At 42.9% G+C, this 20,177-nt stretch overlaps 2 protein-coding genes across 2 annotated transcripts in view; one reads left to right on the top strand and one right to left on the bottom strand.

Moving 5' to 3' along the window:
• The window catches only part of CCBE1 (collagen and calcium binding EGF domains 1), a 567,579-nt gene that overhangs the window by 454,123 nt on the left and 93,279 nt on the right, over positions 1–20,177 (bottom strand). The window lies entirely within an intron of this gene.
• The window catches only part of LOC115072950 (putative nuclease HARBI1), a 117,070-nt gene continuing 103,175 nt past the window's right edge, over positions 6,283–20,177 (top strand). Inside the window, exon 1 of the mRNA XM_029570984.1 lies at positions 6,283–6,526. Coding sequence (XP_029426844.1) covers positions 6,283–6,526 — 244 coding nt within the window. The remainder of the gene's footprint in view (positions 6,527–20,177) is intronic.

Below are 20,177 nucleotides of genomic sequence, written 5' to 3'. Positions count from 1 at the left end.
ATATCCTGCTCTTCTCCCCTCCATATCATATGCAGTTTTCAAATTGAATTTTCTTGCAAGTTTCTACCTTGCCACAATCTGTTTCCCTGCTACTATTAGCAAGATTCCTTGTTTATAGGGTTTGTTTTGAAAGTAATAAATTCAATATTGTTTCTTATTCTCTCCTCGAACTATGGAATCCCCATCCCAAGTTGCAAGGTGCCAGGAGGCTGCATTACAGAGCAGAGTTCCAGAGCTCATGTTGCAGAGATATGCGGAATGGCATGGCTGGCCTCCAGACGTCTGTATTTTTTCTCTGAAATCCTTTAAAACTTGTACAACCTTAGGCCTTTCAACTCAAAGGACCTGCTCAAGTAGGGCACACCAGCTAATCAAATCATTCTGCCAGTTCAAACCATTTTATAATCTCCCTTTTCGTATTGCTTCAGCTACACTAACCTCTGCTGAGAAATGATAGGGGGCCCCAGTCTATTCAGCTGTCACAAACAATGCAAAAAGAGAATTCATATCAGAAAAATAAAAGATTGATCTAACACTAATAGGAAAACAGGAAGACAATTAAAGAAATAAAAGCTGTTTTGTATCTTATTCAGCAATACATTTTACATTCCTTGAGTACTTCTAAAAACAAGTGACCTATAGAGTCTGCTCATAAAGCCACCTGCTCACTTCTGGACAGTTGTCATTTTCATGCACATGATCTATGTCCCAAGGATGGTGTGTACCGAGCATCGATGAGAGATGGCTATGAGAGAGGGCTATTAGATACAGCTCACAGTAAACATCAGATAAACATCACTGCTCTTCTGGTCCGCTGCATCATCTGAATCTCATTCAAGATATGTAAATGGTTCTGTAAGCCTAGCATTACCACATATGTTCATGATAAGCAAGTTATGTACTGAAACTTGTCTGAGGTTGGAAGATTAACTAGAAATTAAAGGTTGTAAGGGAATGCATTTTGATGCTAGATAAGCGTTGTATTTTTAAACCATAAAATATTCCTGCCAAAACCATCACAATAAACCCATAAACTTATCTGATAATTGTTTTTTTGCAGTGGGCTACCACAGGCATGATGCCATTAACAAAACACACGGCCGCAAAGGAAGGCAAACTCCGCTAGCCCAGCCCCTCCATCCCAGCCAGTAACCAGCTTGGCTTGGGAATGTGCACTCACATTCCTCAGTGTAATTACACAAGGTCAAAGGAAACATAAGATTTAATGGGGCAAAGAGTTGCTTTTCTACTTCTTATTATTGTACTTACAAGCAGGTACTTCATTTAAAAAAGAACTGTAGCATTACATTTAACATCAACCAACAAAACCTATTGGAAAGTGAAATGATAATCTCTGGTTTAGCAAAGTAACTCAATCAAAACCTTACAGAGCATACAAAAGTGCAATCTAAATTTGAGAAAAGGGATATCAGCAAGCTGGGAATTTTTAATTCCTATAGGTATGACCCCATTTGGCCTATAGTGGGGAGAGCAGGAGCAAGGATTCAAGAATGCGAGAATTGGGCAAGGACTCAGAGCAGAACACAGGATCACAAGCAAGAGAGGCACAGAGAAACGGCAAGAAGAAACAACACGCATTGAGGGAAGAACACTCTCAAGGGACCTGTGGCCAAAGCAAGGAGTATGGGGCCAGGCAAGTTTAGATACCCAGGGCGGCTTGACGTCATCTGGAGGTGACTGCCGTGGGTTTCCTGCCAAGTCGCTTATATTCTGCGCGTGCTATGTCATTTCAAATTAATGCAAATCGCCAACCCCTCTTCTATTTTGTCAAACTCAACACCTAGTATTCTTCCAAAACATTGAAACTTTTATTCCTGGGAGTACCAGCAGCTATTTACAAAGATTTTGAAGAAAGTATTACTCTTTAGCTGACTTAATCAGAGTCACAGGTTTCTCGGCTTGTCATAGAGTTTCCCCAGATTCCAAACACAATCAGGAAGTTTTCCCAGTTCCTTAGTTTCCACCACTTTAATTCATTTCTTCTCCAAACTCACTTAGAAGTATGTAGCTCACATTTCTTCTAGATCCCACTGATACAATATAAACTATATCCCACCCCATTATCAGTAGGATGCTTCATACTCCTCCAAATACAACCACATCTGCTCCCAGAATAAGAGCAGATCTCACAAGGCGGGCCAATAGAATACTATCTTATCCCGGGTCCTGCATGTCGGTCTCTAGACAGTATTCATGGACATCCCCAGCATCCTTGACACACGTCTTCTTGTGAGCTTTTTCCTCTCCTCTTTCCTCTGCTTCCCTTCTGAAAAAGTTCCCAGGGTAATCCTTTGTGAAAAGGATCATTCTTTGGCCTCAGGTCTTTCTCCTTGAGGGGAAAAGCCTCTGAGGAGCCTACTTCAACACAGGAAGGATCCCCGGCCTACTATTCCTGGCTAGCAGCTCCTTCCCACCCTTAATCCATGGTGGGGTATCCTTCCATCTCCCCTCTATCTCCTCAGAATCAAGAATATATATACCTTCTTACTTCTTGAACTACTCCCCTAGAGGATATGCTTACCACCCTCTTAAAGGAGCCAGAGCTAGTAGTAACGTTATCAAGACCACTCTCATTACAAAATATGCAACAGCTTTTGTTATTATTGTTCTTACGTTTGTTTGACATGTTACTTAATTTTAAGTATGTTTTATTGTAATTCCTACCAGTTTATTGCTTGAATATAAGCGCAATAAATCAATAGATAAATGTAATTTTTTATTTTGCCATCTGGTGGTATTTTACTTGTACTGCATTTAATTCATTTTACCTTTTCCAATTTTTCTAGAGTCAATTCTAGGGCTCTCTCCCACCCAAAGTCTCCTCCAGTCCATATGCCAAAGGCATGGACCCAATTTCTCTATTTGGATGTCCCATCACATATACAGTATACACACACACATATCAAAGATCAAATGACCAGGAAAAGATACTGCACGAAGATAAAATCAGAGCTTGTATTTTTACTCTATTAACCACTAACATTAATTTTGCAGATTACTTTTTATATTTTATCTTAATCTTGATTGTTGTGTGAAACCTATAAGTGAAAATGCACTCACAAATGTTTTGAGAATTTTTACTCAACATGCTCTAGCTCTTTATCCTCACTTGCAAGGCCTCTTTTCATAATCCTTCTCTCCAGTTTGAGGGCCTCCTCTCCACCTCCTTACTGTGGGAGTAATCATATACAACTTCCTATATTTTCCCTGTTGTCTTCTATACTTCCATCCATCTTAGCTATATTCTGCAGAAGCGTCTTCCTGTGGCTCAGGAAAGGATGTGGTTCACTCAACTACTATGTTTTCTGACAGATCAGCAGGTGTAGCAGCAAGACTAGGATTTGCCTCAACTCTCTGATTTGTTTCAGCAGACTCCAAACCCTAGAAAGCCTCAAAATGATGAAGTAAGCACAAAACAAAACATAAATAGGATCAATAGGATACGACCAAAGAAAATCAGTACAGTTATTTACTTTGTAGTTGAAAGAAATTCCACGAGTTGCATCCAACATGCCATGCATGTGGTGAAAATATGTAACATTTTGCCAATGGATGTGTCCATGGCTACAGCACAAAATAACTTCAAAAGAAAGATGGCTTGATCCAGTTTGGATTTGTGATCAAACATGGCAGTGTGATGCAAAATTGGCTACAGATGTGTAATAGGTCTTTTGACAATCTAACCAACGATGCAATGGTTACTTAGCAGACTGGAGTAAAATAAAGGGATAACTATGAACTTTTCCAATTGTTCAGTGCATTTTTTCAGATTGCATCAGTTGTTTTCACAATTTCAGATTTTCCATATATAGGAAGCCAAATGTGGTCAGAGGTTACACAGCTTTTGATTCATCATTCACTCATTCTTACAAGAACACAGTAACAGCAAGACAGGCAGAGGTAAGTGCTTCTCAGCAGGGTCATTTCTTGTTAGCTACATGTGCCAGGAGTTTGATGGCTTTCAGAATAGTCATTCTGATTTGAACAATGGCACAAAATCAGATGAAAAGCATACAAGTTCATTTTATAGAGCATATCAAGTGAAATACATAACACACAACTTTATCAGTTTTCTGAGAGTCAGCAACAACAATCTCGGTCTCCTTAAGCATGTAGTGATTTCTTCACTTCAGTCACCACCAGAAAAGAAAACATAGTAGCCCAGCTATAAGGCAGGAATTTTGCATTTGATAAAATTAAATTAGGCTTCCTTTTAGTATCTTTTACTGGCAACTAGACTTTCTGTGAAAACCCTCTAACCCATCCCACCTCCCACCCCCATACACACATTTTTATCTGTTTATATATTCTCAAGACACAAAGCTTTCTTTAAGCCTTTTCTTATTTTCTGCTTTAAAATGCTTAGTTAAGCCCACCTACCCAGCTGTGATGTCATCTCCGAGACCAGTAGAGGCTTGTTGCTATTATTCCTATGATAATATTGCCCTTTCTGTTCATTTCTCACATCTTCAAATTTAGCCAAATAGCTTTTGAAATCTGTGGGAGGGGAGCGCTCCCGATTCCGGGGAGATGTGTGCCCTTGGACCACGATGCGACTGCAGAGAGGAGCTCCGTGGAAGCGCCGCGGCAGGCAAGACGTGTCCCAGCATGGGAGGAGCAGGCTGACCACCGCCCTAACCTCTGCTGAACCTGCATGCACTGGTAGAGACCCAACAACGCAATGCTGATCTCTGGGGTAGCCCTCCGGCCACTCGATAGCCCTTTTGGACCTGCCACTGGGTAATGGCAGATGCAGCAGGAACGACAGAGGTCGAGGACAGGCGATGGTACTGGAGTTTGGAACAAGACGGGACCTCAGCCTTGGACTATGCTGACGGCTTGAAGAAGGCGAGGAAGCTCGGAGGCTCAGATGAAAAGAAGACACGAGGAACTTGGGACTCAGATGAAACAAGGACGCTTGAAGAGGCTTGGAACTCAGACGCAAGATGCTCAGATGTAGGTGGGGATCAGAAGTTGATTCTAGAGAGTCAGGTGAGGATTCCGGTTACTCTGATGAGGATTTGGAACTGGGGAAGACTCAGGCGAGGATAAGGATTCAGGATACTCAGACGAGGACAGAGGCTCAGAGACTAGGAGGAATCCGGGCAGTGCTCGAAGACAGATCCTGCCAGAAGAGGGCTCCAGCCACCAAACTCAGACACCAGATAGAAACAGATTTACTCCCAGGAAGGTCAGCTGAAGACGAGGTCTGGGGCGAGCGAGCTGAACCCGTAACTTAAGGACTGACAGTACTTCAGGATCGGAACCTGACAAAGGACATCAGAAGCGAGACTTGGAACATCCGGGTTGGGATGTAGGACATCAGATATGAATAGACACTGGTACCTCAGGACATCAGGACATATATGGCATCTGGATATCAGGGGACTTCTAGAGAGGGGACCACAGGGACAACTGGAACATGACAGACGAAGACATCAGGAGACTGGGACGTCTGGACATCCTAAGACAAGGGGATGTCAGGACATCCAGAGATAGGAAGACGTCTGGACACAGAGATATCAGGACATCTGAAGATGGGAAGACATCTGGAGACACGGAGACATCAGGTTATCTGAAGACACGGAGACATCGGGATATCTGAAGACAAGAGGACGGGATCCGACGAGAGACCAGAACATGGAATGAAGACGAAGATGGAGGTTCAAGAACCATGGACGAAGACAAGGAGGACCAACGAAGAACAGAGTGCCTTGAAGAAGTGAAGAGGGATCACGGAGGACTCCTGGAATGAAGAGCTGGAACTGAAGATCCAGGAGAAATCTGACTCCATGACCAACTCCTTGCGAAGGCGAAGACTAACTGAAGGCTGAGCCCTTTTGTAGGGCTGAAGAGGAAATGACTCAATGACATCATGAGGAGGAACCAGGGACTTCACCCACTGCTGGCCCTTTAAATCAAGCAAGGAGGCGCAGCCTCACACCTAAGGAACAGGCAGGACCATGGAGAAAATCTTCCTGCAGCAGCAGACGAAGCAGGCCCCAATGAGAACGGCTCCCTGCCGTGAAGAACAGAAGATAGATGGTGGCTTCCTGCCACGTGAAGAGGAGCTTCAGGGCAGCCTCCTGGCCGCAGAAGAGGATGTCAGAGGCGGCCTCCAGGCCGTGAAGAACCCATGGAGTTGGGAACGACCTCTGGGCCACAGAAGAGGAACATTGGCGGCGGCCTAGACACGAAGAGTCAGAGGATGTGATGCCTAGGCCGCAGGAAATCAGCAGAGTCGGCGGCAGCCTCCAGGCCATGAAGAGGAGCATCAAAGACGGCCTCCTGGCCACGGAAGAAATAGCACTGGCGGTGGCCTCCAGGCCGCGGGAGAAGGGAACGGCGGCGGCGGCCTCAGGGATGATAGCGGCGGCTTCCAGGCCGCAAAGTTGGACAGGGTGGCACTCAGGCCGCAAAGCTGGACGGCAGCGGCTCCAGGCCACAAGGAGAGATGTCAGCGGCCTCTGGGCCACGTGGAATGGCATCAAAATGCTGCGGAGAGGTAAGGGGCTGCTTGTGGGCCTATTCCACAAGCAGGATCGCAACAATAGCTTCAAGATATAGTTTTTCTGGCTGGAACATCTCCCTGCTGGCTTGATTGTGTTTTGGGACCTCCTCATTCCTTAACACCTAGCCTCAAAACATTTGCCCAAAAGTTGTAGCTGATTAACCAGTTCAGACAATTCCAGGGATTTGTATAAGCAAAATTCTCTTAAGTTCATGTTGAAAATTCTCAGTGATAAACTGAAGTACAAACTAAATTTAATTTAAAAATGATCGGTCTAAGGGACTGGAGTGATGTGCAAGTTTTCAACAGTTATATCTCTAGAGACTTCATGTACAAAAAGCAGGTCAATAATATATCCTGCTTGATGGGTAGAGTGCAAAAACCCTTGAGTAGTCACATTTTCTGTTGCAGTTGGTTTGGCATATGCTGTTGACACATGAATAAACAATTCCAGCTTCTTCATTTTCTATGCCAAGGAAAGAAGCTGCCAGGTCACAATTATATTTAGCTACATAGCATCTCTCAGAGATTCATTAAGTTAGACAGTAGCAGCACAATGCAACACAATAACAATGCATTCTATAAGTTTCTCATTGTCAGGTTCACATAGGTCCAATTCAAGCTGTGAGGCTTCGCTATTGACCATTTATTACTTTGTCTTTGCATTCTGGCCATCGCGTACTGTCAAATAGCTTACAAGTAATCATTTCTGCCACTACCTCCCGAGGTTTCTGTCAAATCAAACAAAGGTGATTACCCACACCACAAAATAATCAAAAATAGGAAAATAGGTCAGAGAGAATCTCAAATGTCCTTCAATTTTAGATTCAAAGGAGATTTTATTTATAATGGTCCAGATGTATCAATAGATATTCCAAATTCATAAAGGTTTACATGGGTTACATTTTCAAGATCATTCATGCTGTTCTACCAGGAGTTTCGGGCTGCATTCCATGGGATCAGATTTTAGCTGTGCCAAAGTTAGAGAATCTCCAGCTCACTGACCCGTTCATTCATTTTGTTCTCTCACTATAGTTTTGCTGACCATGGAGACCAAGAATATCACTGTATCTAGTACTACTTCCAGCTGTGAATTAATGTGAATTTTGGAAGCTACCTTTCTCATAACACCTTTGATCGCCACTGTAATATCGGAAGAGAGTGGGGTTTAGCCTCGATTTCTTCTTCTGGCAGTTGCTCTACCTGCACAACCTGCTGCTCCAGCAAGAAGTTTTAGCCCAATCTCTTCAGTTTGGCAGCTTGTTCTGCCCAGATTCCCAGGAATGATCATTTAGCATCTTCCCTCGATAGAATTATCGAAGACGCAGGCCAGATAACAAAAAAGGATAATTAGAAAGGGTGGTGGCAGGAGCTGAGCGATTCTACTGCTTACTTCTCTAACTATCACATAACGCCTTTCCCTCACACCTCTCCTCACAGTGTGGCTTCGCAGATTTTTATATGACCATCTATGGTTGCCATTCACTATCTAAAGAAAATTAATGACAGAAGACCAGCAATGTTTTCATAAGATCAAAATAGCAGAGGAAGATGTAGAGAGAAACATGTAAAATAAACAAGATATCCAGAATAGTATTTTAATGTTTGTTTGGTGTCCAGGGAAAGGACCTAGCAAAGAATTCAGGACAGGCAGGGCACAGCCAATAAAAGTTCTAGACGAGCCAGTGTTTCAGGCTGGGAAGTTTATATTTCCCATAGTATTTCACTTCCAACCAAACAGAATGTTGAGGCAAAATGTTTGGGGCTTTGTCATGTAATCAGTTTAGGCAGTAATTATGTTAAAATAATTAGCAGTTTTTGGACAAAAGCCACCAAGTTTTTGCAGTGCAATATGGGATAGAACACGAGTCTCTTTCTCCTCAACATGAAGTTCTTATACCAAGTAGAAGGTGTGAGATATGACAGAGAATGAACAGATGCAGTAATTATTAATTTTGCTTTCTTATTATTGTAAGCCACAGAAGAACAGCCACAGATTAATTTAAGGCAGGGTCGGTGCAAGGGGATTGGGTGCCCTAGGCACCTTCACCCTTCTGCCCCCCCTGTCATGCCACCCCCAGCCCTGCCCCCGGTCTCAGCCCCGACTCCTCCCTCCCCCAAAAGAAAGCTTACAAAATACCTGGTGGTCCAGGTGGGGGCCCGGGAGTGATCTGCTGCTCCCGGGGCCTCGGCTGCCACTAACCAAAATGGCGCCGGTGGCCTTTAGCCCCTACCTTGTGACAAGGGCTACCGGTGCCATTGGTTGGCCCCTGTCACATGGTAAGGGCTAAAGGCCACTTTTTGCCCTTTCAAAATTCTGCCGCCTGCCACGGTGCCCCCTAAATCGTGGCACCCTAAGCACAGGCCTAGCTCGCCTAGTGGTTCCTCCAGCCCTGATTTAAGGTTTTACATTCCATGTAACTAGGGTTGGAGTTTTCATGGCAGCCACTGAACCAGCATTTGGGGAATTTCTGGCAATTCCCCCCGATTTTCTTTTGAATTGTGGGGAGTTGCCAGGTATATACTATAACTGGGGTGGCCAACTCCAGTCCTCAAGAGCCATAAACAGGTCAGGTTTTCAGGATATCCACAATGAATATGCATGAGATAGATTTGCAGGCATTGCCTCTATTGTATGCAAATCTATCTCATGCATATTCATTGTGGATATCCTGAGAACCTGGCCTGTTTGTGGCTCTTGAGGACCGGAGTTGGCCACCCTTGTACTATGATCTATGCAATCTTTGTTTGAAATAATCTTGTCTTTTTTAAGGAGTGTTGCAAATTTCTATATTATTTCCATATACTTACTACTACATATCATTTGGAAACACATATACAGGGGTAGCTAGTCAGCTGTACTTTGCACTATTGATCATATCTTAATTTCAGGTTGCTCCACAGGTAGCAGGAAAGCCCCTATCTTAAAGATACCTTCAAAAGCCTTTTTTTTTTTTAATTATATTCAAACTAGATCTAGTTATATTTTGTCAAATAAAAGAGACTAGCATCTAAAAAGACTTCAGTAGCATTAGAAATTTTACATGATTTAGCACATGGCATGATTTTTTATTTTGATATTTAACAAATAATCGCCTTTTACCTCAAAATCTACTAGGTCAAAATCTGAGTCCCATTTTATTAATTACTTAATCCATTTTGTTAATAACAGTTGAAGCAATATTCAAAATAACTGCAAAGACTGCAGGTCTGCAGATTTTTCTGAAAGGTCATTTTCAAAGGGAAACTCAAAACTGGGGCCAGCAGGGTTACGTGGGCGCTTTGGGGAAATTTTTAAAAGCTTTACTTGCACTAAAAGGCCCAAACACATGAGTATCTGGGCTGCCCGTGAGTGCCACATATTTTAAAAGTCAGTAATTATGCATATATATGCGCATGCTCAAGCAAAAAAAAAAGGGGGTGGGGCCTGGACGTTCCAGGGCATAGCCAACAGTTACTGCGCATAAAGCCGTATTTTAAAACCGGCTTCTATAGCATGCAGCGGGTTTTTAGCTGTGTATGTTTACTTCTCATGAGGTGTAAGTCTTCATAAATCTCAGTTTAGGCATAAATCGAGTGAGTGAGGGGTCTGGGTCAATTGGGGGGGGGGGTCAGGCTGAAGAACCAGAGGGGTCTGGATGACCTTGAGATGGACTGGGCAAACTGTGGACTAATGAGTAAAATGTATTTATTTAATTTGATATGCCAGCTAATACAAAAACCTCTAGGTATGTATAATCAAAAACAATCTTCTCCTCCCCACCCCATCAATCCCAACCACATACTCTAGTTTCCATATTACAATTCATATCTTATCCTAATAAAAAATAATTCAAATGTACAACTCCACCATCAGCATTCCCCATCCCCAACACCAGCAAACGTCATCTCAGGACCTCCATTCCTCAGAATTATGCTATCCTCTTATTTCTTGGCTGTTGTCAATTACATTCATTCATGGGTAGTCACTGAACGCTTCATGAAACAACCAAGATTTAAATTGTTTCCAGAATTTTAAATAATCTCCTATCTGCTAAAGTTCTAAAGGTGCTATATAACTAAAAGTCGAACTGCAACCAACTAAAAGCCATAGTAACCAATCTAATGTGGGCGGGGCTGGGATTTTAAGAAGATCTTGACTTGCCGGCCTAAGGCATCTTCCTTGGACATAAGGAATCAAAAGATTAGTTAAATACACAGGACCTATATTATGTGCAATGGATAATAGTTTACATTTAATATTCTGAAGAACAGGTAAACAAAGTAGTTTCCACAAAACAAGGGTAACATGATTCATCCTTAAGACCCATCACTAGAATAGCTGTAGTATTCTGGATCATCTGCAATCATTTCATTGCAACTTCTGATAACCCCTGATAAAGAGAGTTGCAGTAATTCAATCAATTTAAAATTAAAGTGCATATTAAAGTTTTAATATCCTGGATTTGCAAAATACTTCACAGCTTGCAGATTAATCGACAATACTGAAAGGAATTAGGAATAACTTGTGTTATTAGATTCTGCATTGATAATTTTGCATCAAAAGAGTCTAAATTTATTTATTTATTTATTTATTTAGATTCTTTTTTATACCGAAGTATAGCGGGAAGCCTTCACTCCGGTTTACAATTGAACAACTTCATACATGAAAACATTTTGAAACATATAAACATTAGTATCGTAATTAACATACAAATTAATTTCTAACTATCTCAGGGTTTGAGTTCAAGTACTAGAACAACTGGAAAATGGAAAAGACTCAATTAGCCCTACTCAGCCATAATAAATAGATTATCTGACTTGGGTCTTAAAAGCACTAACCCTGCAGTGGTATCATTTCTGATGGATTGTTGCCAACTGCTAGTATGGGGCACAGAACACTCCAAACATCAATCTGTGCTGTGCCTCAGGGATCTATTCTTTCCTCACTACTGTTTAATTTCATGTGGCACCTTTGGCATCTTTGGAATTCAGTGATTTGTTTACGCTGATGATATCCTGCTTGTAGTACACATGGGGTCAAATCAGAGAGAAACAATGAGTAAGTTAAACAGGTGCTTACGTGCAAATGTTTTGTGGCTGAGCATAAATTAAAATTCAATTCAGATAAATCCTAATTAACAGCAGTGCCTGATCTGCCCTATTGAATGCTGCTGAAATGTCAGGATTCCTGGATCATTATCCTTTACTTTTCAAGGTATGCACTTTTATTAAGTACCCAGCAATGCCAACAGTAAGATCTCTGCACTGTATCCTTGTCTAAAGCCTGAGTAACAAGAATAGATACCCCTGTCAGGATTCTTTCAGACTAAAAATTTGGTGTGGATAGAACATCAGAAACGAAATGTATTGGTTAGGGTGGGGTACAAGCACACACACACACACACACACACATGCATACAACTTCTAGATCAGGCTGGAAGGATAAAACGCACACAGGGCACCTTCCTTAGAAGTTTTTGTGCATTGTTCCATTTGAGGAAGAATATATACAGTATTAACATCATGCATAATGACTTTTATAAAATGGACACAAGTGCAAGTGGATCAAGAGAAAAAGATGAGTTTCACAAATTGTATCTTCTAGATTTTTGTGATGTGGTAATGTAACCACCAAGGGTGGAACAGGAAAGGGAGAACTTTAAGTTCATGGGGCCAAAGTGAAAAAAAAACCTCTCTCCTTCACTTTTCTTCTAGTGGCAGTCACACATAAAAGAACAGGGCTTCTCTGTAATGTGATTATTAACAATACAAACAATTTCCCAGCAGGTGGGGGAGAGAAGCAAGTGCCATAAGATTTGGTTGTAGAAAAAAAATAATCAATGATAAAATCCTGAAATACAATAAGTTTTAAAACAGAAAAACCAAGAAGAAAAAGGTAGGGGGGAAAGGGCGGGGGAGGTAGGGGAAGGGAAGGGAAGATGGGGTGGGGGGGTAGGGACGTTCCCTCCGAGGCCGCTCCGATTTTGCCCGCGCGCTGGTTTGAAAATCTACCCCTAAATCTCTGTCAGTCTTTCCTCGTGCCTCACTCTTTGCACCACGTTCTGTGAGTCCCTGAATATTTCTGTCTGTATTTTTTTGCATCTGTGTTTCTGGCCAGAGATGCACTGTCATTGTAACAGGGGTGCAAGAACTAGCTCACAGTTCTGAGGTCCTTGCTGGTGCTACTGGAGTGCCCTGACACGATTTCTTCTTGAAATCTTTGATCATCTTTGATTCCTCCGTTGCCTCAGGTACAAACTTAAAGGGCCCGATTTCCTAAGGCTTTTCTCCCATTCTGTATCTATGGGGAAAATGCTTAGTAAATAAGGCCCTTTAGATTGTGAGCTCTCTAGAGATAGGGAAATACCTACAGTACCTGAATGCAATCCTCTTTGAACTGCCGAAAATCAGAATATAAATAAAATAAATAAAAATATATTCTCTCTTCCAACCTCCCAACCACCAAAATTAAAAAAAAAATGATGTGATTCATAGTGACCTGATGCTGACCCCTTCTCCCTCCATGATATGTACAAATTCACAGAGCCCCCACCCTTCCCGATTCACTCACCCATAACCTCAACTCCACTCTTCAACCTCCCGCACCCCCCCCTTCCCCGGACACCCCAAATCCAGCCTGGTACTGTCTCTTACATGCACCCAGTCGTATCCAATATTGCTCTGACAGCAACACTGGATGCGTATAGTAACAACGTTGCTATCATCAGAGACAGGATGCTGGGCTCAATGGACCTTTGGGCCGACTCAACATGGTATATCTCAGTGTTTACCAACCACTGCTGTACCTTCAGACCTAATCAGGTATACCACAGTAAAGTCAGCACCGCCTGATCCTGAGATCCAGACCAGCGCTTGGGCTTTCCTCTGTGCCACTTGCAACAACAAGAGATACTATCAGTGGCTCTCAAACATGTAGGAGCTTCTTTTTGAGAACATGTGAACATATGACTCTTCTTCCTAGCTATCAGGCCGATACAGTAAAAGTCACAGGAGAGCGGGCGAATGCCCGCTCTCCTGTGCGTGCAATTCTGTATTCAAATGAGGGCCCGCGGCAAAAAGAGGCGTTAGGGACACTAGCGCGTCCCTAGCGCTTCTTTTTGGACAGAAGCGGCGGCTGTCAGTGGGTTTGAGCCGACGCTCAATTTTGCCGGCTTCGGTTCTCAAACCCGCTGACAGCCATGGGTTCGGAAACCGCGAGCCGATTTCAAATTTTTTTTTTTAACTTTTTTTAACTTTCGCGACCTCCGACTTAATATCGCCAATAATAAGCAGTAAAAACTGCTGCTTTTCTGTGCACTTTCCCGGTGCCCGGAGAAATTAATGCCTACGTTTGGGTAGACGCTAATTTCTGAAAGTAAAATGTGCGGCTTGGCTGCACATTTTGCTTTCTGAATCATGCGGGAATACCTAATAGGGCCATCAACATGCATTTGCATTTTGCGGGCACTATTAGGTTCGGGGGATTGGACAAGCATTTTCGACGCACTATTACCCCTTACTGAATAAGGGGTAAAGCTAGCGCATCAAAAACGCGCGTCCAATGGTGGATTAACAGTGCGCTCCGCTGGAGCTGCAGCAACGGAGGTTTGTTAATGCAGGTGTGCTTTGGGCCTGAAGAGGTTAGAAAATGCTGGTACATCTGTGTCTTATCCAGTGGAGTAACAGTGACAAAACCCATCCTCATCACTACAAACCAGCACCTTTCCTAGTAATGGGACTTTTTTCATTGGATACCCTTTGTTCCAGTGTTGCTGTTTCTTTTCTTGCATCAAAAGGATGCATTACAGGTTTTCAAGAAAGATAGACCATAGTCTGTTTGTTCTCTATCTTTCTTGGTTGTGTCTCTCTGTCTTGTTTTCACCTTCCAGGTCCCAGCTATAACACCCAGAGTGGATTTGTTGGACTGTTTCCTTGTCCTCCCTGAGGGAGGATGAAACAATACCTATGATCATCTTCTAGAAACAAGATGTCATGGCCAGTCAAGAGGCCTGAAAGACCAGAAGACAGCAGTTGATTGATTTGTGTTTGCCTTTGTGATATTTTTTTTTCTGGTAATGAAAAGATCAAAATGTTTTTCTGCATGCGAGTTTAAAAAAATATAAGAAAATCTAAGAAAAAATAGAAAACAACCTTTTAAAGTCTCAAAAGAAAAAAATGTTATAGAACTTCCCCTCCCCCAGATCTCTACCAGATGGCGCTAGTTCAGGCTGTAAGGAGGGAGAAGACCATTCCTAAACATCACCTCCTCCAAGGATACTGAGCGTGGTGTCTTCCACCTGCTTAACTGCAGGAGGGTGCTTAAGGAGTAGGTGATATTTTGATTTTAAATTTTAGAGGGAAGAGGAGAGTCCCCTCGTTGTGTGTCCCAGTTTCATGCCCCTCAGCAAGATACCTGGGAGGAGGGGAAGAGACTCATCCCTGATCCATTACCCAACTGGTCTGGCAGGGTTTGTCTCAGTGTTGTGCGTTATTTTTGGAAGTGAATTATGGATTTCTGGGAAGATCTTTTCCCCTGCCTGAAGGAAGTCAGGGTTCTCATCCTACAACACATGGTATATGGTCATGAGAGAATATTTTTCTGCGTTTGGAGAAGATTTATTTTCTTTATGTTGGGAGAAAGTTTTGCCCAGCAGTCCTGCCCAGGAGAAGGCATTTAGAAAGTACCTATGTTGTTGTAGGTGGGACTCTCCCACCTGTGAGTCCCTTGGAACCACCAGGGGAGAACAGGAGACCCTGGTACCCTACTATGAGCCTGGATTTCACCCCCTGGAAGGAAAGATTTTTTACTAGTGCCTACCACCTTGAGGGCACCCACTCAGAGGAGCAAGGACTAAGACTGTAATTATACTTGGATTTGTTTTTGAAGATGAATTGAGAGATGATTGACTTTGAAGATTTGTTTCAGTAAAATTTACTTTTGGAACACCCAACTTGAGTGTCCATCGTATTTTTGGTACTGGAGTACAGACTTAGCAGCCAGTTCAACAAATAGTGAGTACACCCAGATAGAGAGAGATTCCTGTCTATGCCTTGGGTACTGGAGGTTAAGCCTGCACCCATTCAGAAAATAAATGTCCCCGGGCTGAGGTGAGAATGTGTAAGGACTTAGCCCTAAGATTGCATGTGTCCCCTATACCCATTTCAAGCTACAACTCCAAAGACGGGGGCTAAAATGGGATTCCTTAGTTCTATTTTAAAACATAATGCATTGATAATAATTTTGTTTTCCTTTTGGGTTGGATCACTAAACTAAATGATCCATACCTTGCATTTAACTTTCTTCTTGGTAGTCCTAAAGGAAGATCCATTGGAATCCTGTATCTGAATCCTCCCTGTTTGATCTAAGTTTGCTTTTCAAAGGATTTTGTTGCACTGGAGGTGGACCCTTGGCCTGGTGCAGGATTGGTACGGACCTCTGGTCAGACCCAGAGAGCGCCTGCCACCAGGAGGCGGAGCATACAAGGAGACAGAGGCTAGCTGGAGCTTCACCAATAACAGTTTGGGGTTTCCGCAGGTTGAGCCCTTGGGTACCCGGACCTCCTGGACCTTAGGTGGGCCTCCAGTGGGTCTCCCGGAGAGATGTGCCCACCACCAGCAAGGGTGCGAGGCTGATGCAGAGTGGATGAGCTAGACCTGACCGGAGACCTCAGGGAGGCAACAGTTCAGGGAGGTTCTCCGGGCGAGACAGGCAGCGCCTGTAGGTCTAGCCAAGTGGGAGCCGAGGTTGGTTTCCAAGCAGGTTGGCCCAATGGTCACAGGAGGCCAGAAGAGAGTGTCCGAGTGAAGCGCAAGGGCAGAGCCAGAGTATCAGTCCAGGAGAGGTCAACCAAAGCAAGAGTCAATACCAGAATCAGTCCGGGTGTAGTCAAGGCAAGCAAGGGTCGGTTCCAGGTGGCAGACAAAAGAATGGTCAGGCAGGCAGAGGTCAGTACCAAAGGTCAGTCCGGAGAGGTACTACCTGAGAAGGATACAGGAACACAGAGATGCAGGAGAGGAGATGCAGGAACAGGAGGCACTGGAACAGGAGACACTGGAATAGGAGACACCTGGAACACCAACGATGTCGACCCGTTTGCCAAGGCGAGGTCCTGGGGACAGGGCCTCGCCTTAAGTAGGGAGACTAAGTGATGTCACGGGAGGCGCCCCCATGGGTTTTCCTGCCTTGGGCCCTTTAAAGGGCTGCACGTCGGTTGCCCGCGTGCCTAGGGGAGTGGCCAAGGATGCTGACAACGCGGAACTCCGACGGGAGCTCCGCCGTGAGGCCTGTGAGGAGGATGGTGAACGGAGAGCCCAAGGACGTCGTGAACTGGCTGCGGCCGAAAGGGAGGGGTGCCCGGAGCTGGTCGACGGGAGTGCGAGGTGAGCAGGCCTGGCCGCGGTGCCAACACGGCCAGGACATGCAACAGATATGTAGATGGCAGTACCCAAGGAAAAATAATCAGTGTTCCTTGTTCCAGGGAAAAATGCTACAGAAGTATTTCTTGGTCTAGTAATATAGTTTTCTATTTTTGGTATTGCAGTGCTGTTGAACATCTGGGATATGAACTACATAATGCCTAGTAGAAACCACCCTCTGCATTCAGTCATAAGAACATAAGAAAATGCCATACTGGGTCAGACCAAGGGTCCATCAAGCCCAGCATCCTGCTTCCAACAGTGGCCAATCCAGGCCACAAGAACCTGGCAAGTACCCAAAAACTAAGCCTATTCCATGTTACCATTGCTAATGGCAGTGGCTATTCTCTAGGTGAACTTAATAGCAGGTAATGGACTTCTCCTCCAAGAACTTATCCAATCCTTTTTTAAACACAGCTATACTAACTGCACTAACCACATCCTCTGGCAACAAATTCCAAAGGTGTCATGTCACTGTCTATAACGTCATTTGTGATTATATGGGGCAGGTTTGCATGTTTTTAGCCCATAGTCTTTAAAATGGATAATTCTAATACCCAGGGAATGGCTGACGACCAGGACTCCTGTAGTATTGTTTTTGTGTGGGATACGTTGTCTATTCCTTCAACCTAGAAGAATAGTTCAGGAAATGAAATGTGCATGTGTGTGTGTGTGTGTGTGTGTGTGTGTGTGTGTGTGTCTACCTCAAATATGCTGTATATTTAGAGCTTCTGATTTTAGGCGTTTACAAATTGTAAATGTAGGTGTTTATTTTCCAGCTAATTTGGAGTTCTTTGAGGGTTGCAAAAATTGGTGTTTTCACAGTGCAGGTACTATAGTTGGGTACTTTTTCCAGTTGACTCAAAATCATACACTTTTGCAGCTGAGGAGTCATTAGCATGAAAAAGGCAATTAAACAATCCTGAGGATTCAGGGTAGCTAAAGGAAGAGTGAAGGAATGCTAAAGGAAATGGTGATTTTCGGGTGTTTATCTAACAAAACACTTATTCTATTATTTGCATCAGAGATGTTATATCAGAGTTTATCAGTTAAAATCTATAAATATATTGTAATGTGGGATGTATGTTTGTCTTTTGCCCTATGCTGGCCACAGACACCATTGAGAAATGTACGTTCAATGGCAAAACATTAGATGGAATGCAATTACATAAAAATAGCATCCTTTCCAAAATAGTATACTCCACTTGAATCATCGCAATAAAAGGGGCCTGATATTCAAAGTGTGTAAAGCGCTATTTAGTCGGATAAGCAGGACATATGCGGGTAAGTAACGGCCGCTGAATATGCCCTTATATTCAGCAGTAGCTGCTTAGCCTTATAAGTTACTTATACGGCTAAAAGTTAAATACACAAAAAGTAGGGGCGACTCAGGGGTGGAGCAAGTTAGTTGTAGTTAGCCCCATAGAGCAGATCTAAACTCTAACCGGCTAAGTTACTTTCACAGCCAGCTTTGAATATCTACCCCATTGTGTATTATTTGTTAATTTGTGACTATGTCCCAATTTTGGTTTGTAGGGGGGAGGGGAGAATATGGAGCCCCACTGGGAGATTTTGGTCTGGTAAGACTTATGTAGTAAAGGGCAGAGAAATGCACCATCTTGCCAGATCACCCCCACCGGAGGTTGCTCCAGTGCTAGTGCCTACCTGCATATTAGCATATGACCCCTAGATTTGTGTAGATTTTTTGTTTGGAAGTTAGAGAAGGAGCTGATTGTTTTAGTTCTCCTATTATGATCAACCCTCATTTCTGATAAGTTTAGTTTAGGAAGCCAAGAGATCATTTTGGAGACCCACACCCAGTGGTTGGTAAAGTGGATGTCACCGATTTTTGAGAGTTCATCTAAGAGACTAAATGCTCAGTAGAATCTATATGGGTATAAATCCCATGTGTGTTGGGTAAGAGTATAGTGATAGGAGTATATTACTGTTCACCTGGACAAAATGGTCAGACAGATGATGAAATGGTAAGAGAAATCAGGGAAACTAACCAATTTGGCAGTGCAGTAATAATGGGAGATTTCAATTACCCCAATATTGGCTGGGTAAATGTAACATCAGGACATGCTAGAGAGATAAATTCCTGGATGTAAGAAATGACTGCTTTATGGAGCAATTGGTTCAGGAACCAATGAGAGAGGGAGCTATTTTAGATTTAATTCTTAGTGGAACATAGGATTTGGTGAGAGAGGTAATGGTGGTGAGGCCACTTGGCAATAGTGATCATAATATGATCAAATTTAAACTAATAACTGGAAGAGGGGCAATAAATAAATCTACAGCTCTAACACTAAATTTTCAAAAGGGAAACTTTGATAAAATGAGGAAAATAGTTAGAAAAAAACTGAAAGATGCAGCTGCAAAGGTTAAAAGTGTTCAACAGCTATGACATTGTTTAAAAATACAATCCTAGATGTGCAGTCCAGATGTATTCCACACATTAAGAAAGGTGGAAGGAAGGCAAAACGGTTACCGGCATGGTTAAAAGGTGAGGTGAAAGAGGCTATTTAGCCAAAAAAAATCCTTCAAAAATTGGAAGAAGGATCCATCAGAAGAAAATAGGAAAAAGCATAAGCATTTTCAAGTTAAGTGTAAAAAGGCGAAGAGAGAATTTGAAATGAAGTTGGATGTAGAGGCAAAAATTAATAATAAAACTTTTTAAAATATATGCAAAGCAAGAAACATGTGAGGGAGTCGGTTGGACTGTTAGATGACTGAGGGGTTAAAGGGGCTCTTAGGGAAGATAAGGCCATTACAAAAAGACTAATTTAATTCTTTGCTTCTGTGTTTACTAATGAGGATGTTGGAGAGATACCAGATCCGAAGATGGTTTTCAATGGTAATGAGTCAGAGGAACTGAAACAAATGACTGTGAACCTGGAAGATATAGTAGGCCAGATTGACAAACTAAAATCACCTGGACCAGATGGTTTGCATCCTAGGGTTCTGAAGGAACTAAAAAATGAAATTTCAGATCTATTAGATAAAATTTGTAACCTTTGATTAAAATCATCCATTGTACCTGAAGATTGGAGGGTAGCTAATGTAACACCAATATTTAAAAAGGGCTCCAGGGGCGATCCGGGAAACTATAGACCAGTGAGCCTGACTTCAGTGCCGGGAAAAATAGTGGAAACTATTCTAAAGATCAAAATCACAGAGCATATAGAAAGACATGGTTTAATGGTACAGAGAAGGGCGACCAAAATGATAAAGGGAATGGAACAGC

This window comes from Rhinatrema bivittatum, chromosome 1 (assembly GCF_901001135.1).
Source record: "Rhinatrema bivittatum chromosome 1, aRhiBiv1.1, whole genome shotgun sequence".
Taxonomy (NCBI): domain Eukaryota; kingdom Metazoa; phylum Chordata; class Amphibia; order Gymnophiona; family Rhinatrematidae; genus Rhinatrema; species Rhinatrema bivittatum.
Note: the sequence above shows the minus strand (reverse complement) of the source record. Positions and strands in the feature narration are given on the sequence as shown.